General features: G+C 43.3%; 1 protein-coding gene across 1 annotated transcript; it reads left to right on the forward strand.

Annotated features, from left to right (window-relative positions):
* Window positions 1-373: 373 nt before the first annotated feature.
* LOC147433533 (pentatricopeptide repeat-containing protein At5g27110-like) lies at window positions 374-4,553 on the forward strand. Its single transcript, XM_086490207.1, has 2 exons — window positions 374-511; window positions 630-4,553. The coding sequence occupies exons 1-2, from the start codon at window positions 468-470 to the stop codon at window positions 3,499-3,501; spliced, it is 2,916 nt and encodes a 971-aa protein (XP_086346333.1). The 5' UTR covers window positions 374-467; the 3' UTR covers window positions 3,502-4,553.
* The last annotated feature ends 403 nt before the right edge of the window (window positions 4,554-4,956 follow it).

Genomic DNA, 4,956 nt, shown 5'->3' on the forward strand with positions numbered 1-4,956 from the left:
GGAGGATTTGAGGTGGCAAGCTTCGCAGAAATTATACAAGAAAGCAAAGTGCTAATATGGGCACTCGGACGCAAGCATCACTCGGAGGATTGGTCTAGGACTACTTGTGCCTTGTTGTCAGCTGATGGAATGCCTCGGATGGGGGCAAATCTTGGCCATCGGTAAGTAAAAGATCTCAGAATGACAAGAGTCTGGACCTTGGATACCAAGGATGGGGAGGTGGGGTGATAGGGGTGGCTGCCCTAATAGCCATTGTAATTATGATCCCTGCATGTTGTCATGGCTTAACATGAGCATGACAATATAATCTACTCACAATTGTGAGTTCTGCTATAAAAAAAAACCAAATGGTCGTCCACGTGGACACGTAGGTATAGTGTTAAATCCTTGGGGTTCTCATGAATGCTCCTCAAAATACAGGAGGACTGCATGGTTCCTCTAGATGGATCGCGCAGCTACAATGAACTATGCGCACCTGCCTGTCTATGCTTACGCGTGCCATTTCTGAGTGGTAATACTTGTGTCTGTGCGTAATATGTGTGTGTGTGTGTGTGTGTGAGAGAGAGTGAGAGAGAGAGAGAGAGAGAGAGAGAGAGAGAGAGAGAGCGCTCAGCTCACATTTTCCGTAGGTGGCTCAATAGAACTGCCGGAGATTGGCATCTGCAATCTCCTCGCAATTTTCATGTTCGGCCAGCGGGTAATGCCGAACCCATCATTCAGCTTACTGATGGATTCACACGTGCAAAGAATCTGGAGCGGCAGGGTATGCCTTTATCAAGGGAGCTCATGTACCAATTGTTGCAGACTTCAATTGAGAATGAGAGCATTGATGCTGCTCGAGATGCACACTTACTTTTGGCCAGCAGCCCTCACGTTCATGTTTGTCTTCTGGATGACCGCCTCATTCAGCTATTTTCTCTTTGTGGTAGCTTGCTTGAAGCAAATCTTGTGTTTTGCTTGGTTACAAGACCAAGCTGTCACACGTGGCATGCTATCCTTTCGGCACATACAGACTTGGGCTTCAATAAAGAGGCTCTCCACATGTTTGGTCAAATGCAATGGATGGGTGTCAAACCAAGTAAGGTGACATTATTGTGCATCTTGAAAACCTGTGGACTTCTTTCTGCTTTGATGAAGACATTTTTGGCACACAATTTAATTGTTGATAGCAAGTTTGATTTAGATGTTGAAGTGGGAAATTCATTGCTTGATACCTATGCAAAATGTGGGAGTGTAATGGATGCATGTGGCATCTTTGAGAAGTTGGAAACTAAAGATGTCATATCATGGAATTCACTGTTGGCTGGGGCTGTCCTAAGTAAGCAGTACTTCTTAGCGCTAGAGTATTTCTGCAAAATGCAGGAGACAGGCATTGAAGCAAATAATATAACGTTCTCATGCATCCTCAATGTGTGTGGAGCTTTAGAAGCTCTGCCACAGGGGAGGTTAATTCATGGACACCTGCTTAAAGGTGGTGTGTCATTAGACATAGTTATCCGAAATACGCTTATTGACATGTATGTTCGATGTCATACCTTGGAGGATGCTTACAAAGTTTTTGAAAGTATCCCAGATTGTGATATGGTATCATGGTGCACAATTATTGCAGGTTGTACTCAACATGGATATAACAGTCTGGCCCTTGACCTGTTTGCAAAGATGCAGCAAGGAGGGTTGAAACCAGACAGAATTTCATACGTCCATGCAGTTAAGGCCTGCAGTAGTTTGGGATCTTCAAAACAGGGAATGTTTATGCATTCAGAAATTGTATGTTGTAGTTTTGAATCTGACGTTGTTGTTGGAAGCACCTTAGTTGACATGTATGCTAAATATGCATGTCTTGATGAGGCGCTAAAGGTTTTCAATGCCCTGCAAAGGAGAAACTTAGTTTCTTGGAACACACTCATTGGGAGCTATGTTCAGCAGGAACAACCTACTTTGGCACTGCTATTATTTGAGCGCATGCAGCAAGACTGTGTACAACACAATGAGGTAACATCTCGATGGATTTTGAAAGCATGTGGAAGTATAGGTGCAATGGACGAGGGATATTGGATACACGACCGTGCCTTGAAGGCCAAATTTGAGTCAAATGTTCTTGTAGAAAGCAGCCTTATTGACATGTACATGAAGCTGAATGATTTAAAAGGGGCAAAATGGGTGTTGAAGAGGTCATCTAATCCCAATCTTACCATATGGAATGAGTCAATTACAGATGGTGCATCACACAAAGAAATGGTTGATGCCAGCAAGATACTGGAAAATATGCGTAATGAGAGCTGTATTTCAGATGAGGTTAGAATTTCATGCATCTCAAAAGCATGTGCCACGGTGAAGGCAATAGGAAAGGGTATGCTTCTTCATAACGAGATTATTTTATCTTGTATAAATATTGACGCAGTCTTAGCTAACAGTCTTATTACCATGTATGCTGACTTTGGGGATTTGATGTCAGCTCAAAAGGTTTTTGATGATTTGCCGTTCAAAAATGTTGTAGCATGGAATGCTTTGATTACAGGCTACACTCAACATGGTTCTGATTTTTCTGCAATTGAGCTTTTTGGAAAACTGCAGCAGAATGATGTAGTCCCAGATGGTGTGACCTACTTGTCAGTCTTAAAAGCATGCAGTAATGTTGGAGCAATAATACAAGGCAAAGTTGTTCATGACCTTGTCATGAGAAGCCTAACAGATGACGTGATGATTGGCACTGCACTTGTGGATATGTATGCGAAGTGTGGGGCCCTCCAGTGCGCTCGAAAGGTGCTCCATGGCATGCCCAAGCGGAGTGTGGTCTCATGGGGAGCTTTGTTTTCTGGATATGGGGTTTATGGATCTTTGGATTCATCTAAGCAATGTCTCGAAGCAATGCTCAGGGAAGGTTTGGGGCCAGATGAGAGAATTTTCCATAGTATTCTTGCAGCCTGCAGCCATTCAGGATCAGTGGAGGAAGGCCGACAGCACTTTAAAGCCATGCAGGAAGTACATGGCCTGATCCCTGGCATCGAGCATTGCAATTGCATGGTTGACCTTCTTTGTAGGGCAGGTTACTTGCCTGAAGCAAAAGAGTTTCTTTGTGCATTGCCAGTTGTACCTGATGTATACGGGTGGATGTCCCTATTCACAGCTTGCAGACTACATGGCAATAAGCAATTAGCAAGGCTTTGCTTTGACCGTGTGGTGGATCTGGACCCCAACATGGCAGGTGGATACTTGGCCATGTTGAATGTATTTGCAGATTCTGAAATGTGGACAGAGTTCCACAGAGTGCATGATCTTTGGAGATCCACTGGAGCAGCAAAAAGGCCAGGAAAGGCATGGGTGGAAGTTGACAATAAAGTTCATGAGTTCAATGTTTTTAGAAGCTCTGATCTGCAACCAGGAAATGTTTTACTTGTCAAGCTCAAGTCTCTAAAACGCCAAATGATACACCATGGATTTTCACCAGGGCTCCACCTAAGTTTGGAACCCTTTCAGGACGGATATGGGTATATGTTTTGACTAATGGATGATCGTTGATGACTTGCTCATCGAACAAGATTTTGCCAATATTTGACATGGTTTTATGGGATCTTTTGTCTTCAAAGTGTTTGCAGAGTTTGTGAGTGAGAAGGTCATATCTTCTTGGTTTCGTTCGTTCCCCCTCAGATTGAGATCCTTTAGGAAGAACCGTCGAAATTCCCTTTATGAATCTTTTCATAGAAGGCCTTTTGAGTTCTCTTATAGGTGGATATGAATGTGGGAACTCTATTGTTCACGACTCATGGTATCAGTCACCTGTCTCAAGGGGATACTTCTCCATGCCATATTGTTTCTACCCTAATGTGCAAGGGTGGAATGTGGAGATAATGGCTTCACAATCAGCCACTCTCAATTTTCTTATTTGGAGAGATAGACAGGACTTCTTGGAGAATTCTCTGCAACGTCTTCTTCCACATGCCTACACCGTTAAGTACATAAGGGCACATAAGGGCCCAAATTGAGACAGGAGGTTGATTTGACTCAATGTCACCTACAGAGTGTGTAAGTAGTTGGTGCAGGTAATGAAGCTTTAATCGAAAGCTTGCCTTCTTCCTTGCACTATGTAGCGCAATGATTCCGCTCTCGTGTATCTCTCTCCCCTTTTTAATGCAGAATCATGATGCGATGCTCGAGGACTACTCATTTGTATGTACAATTATGTGGGTTCATCATGCACATATGCCGAGGCAAGAGCCTCTTGTCCAGGTACTGGATTAGCTAATTGCTAATCCCTCGTAGGTACAGGTAAATTCGGAGAGATTTCTCATGAGACATCTTGTCCTATTTAGAGGGCAAGTAGCCCAACAAGTATGGGAGTACGAGGGCTCGCTACAGATGCGAAACGGAGCCTAAAACAGGAAATTACAACTTGTTGTGTAAATTTGCATGTTTAGGGTTTCCGCCCTAATCGGTCTCTAATACCCCAAGAGGTCCAAGGAAGCGAGGGGATCGTTAAATAAGTGACTTGGTGCAATTTCAAGACAGAAAATAGAGAATTCAGCGTGCTGTTGATTCTCGTCAGGTTTTTTAAAGTGTTCGTATGCGTCAAGAAAGTCATCCATTATGTGGGGATTTTGTTTGTGAAGTTTCCTAGTACAGTTATGCTGTCAAAATCGGGCCTGGACCTTTTTCAGCTCGGATTATGTAGGACAGCTCGTAGGAAATTGCAGGTTTTATTCCCTTTTTTATAAGAATAAAGAAATATCAAAAGGGGTGCCAGTCTTTGGGGCCAATAGGTTGTCGGTGTTTGCTTGGAGTGTTCTAGCTTCCTAGTCGTGTGTATTCAAAGTGTCAATTCTAGTTATAGGTGTTATTTGCCAAGTTTCATTGTGTCCTAAAGTCTAAAGTAAATTTTCGGGTGAAAGCCAAAGTCTATCGTCCTACGGGTTGGGTTCATGGTTCCGTCGTCGGGACAGAATCACTTTTTCCTCAAGA

This window comes from Adiantum capillus-veneris, chromosome 19, assembly GCF_014529385.1.
Source record: "Adiantum capillus-veneris isolate H3 chromosome 19, ASM1452938v2, whole genome shotgun sequence".
Lineage (NCBI taxonomy): Eukaryota > Viridiplantae > Streptophyta > Polypodiopsida > Polypodiales > Pteridaceae > Adiantum > Adiantum capillus-veneris.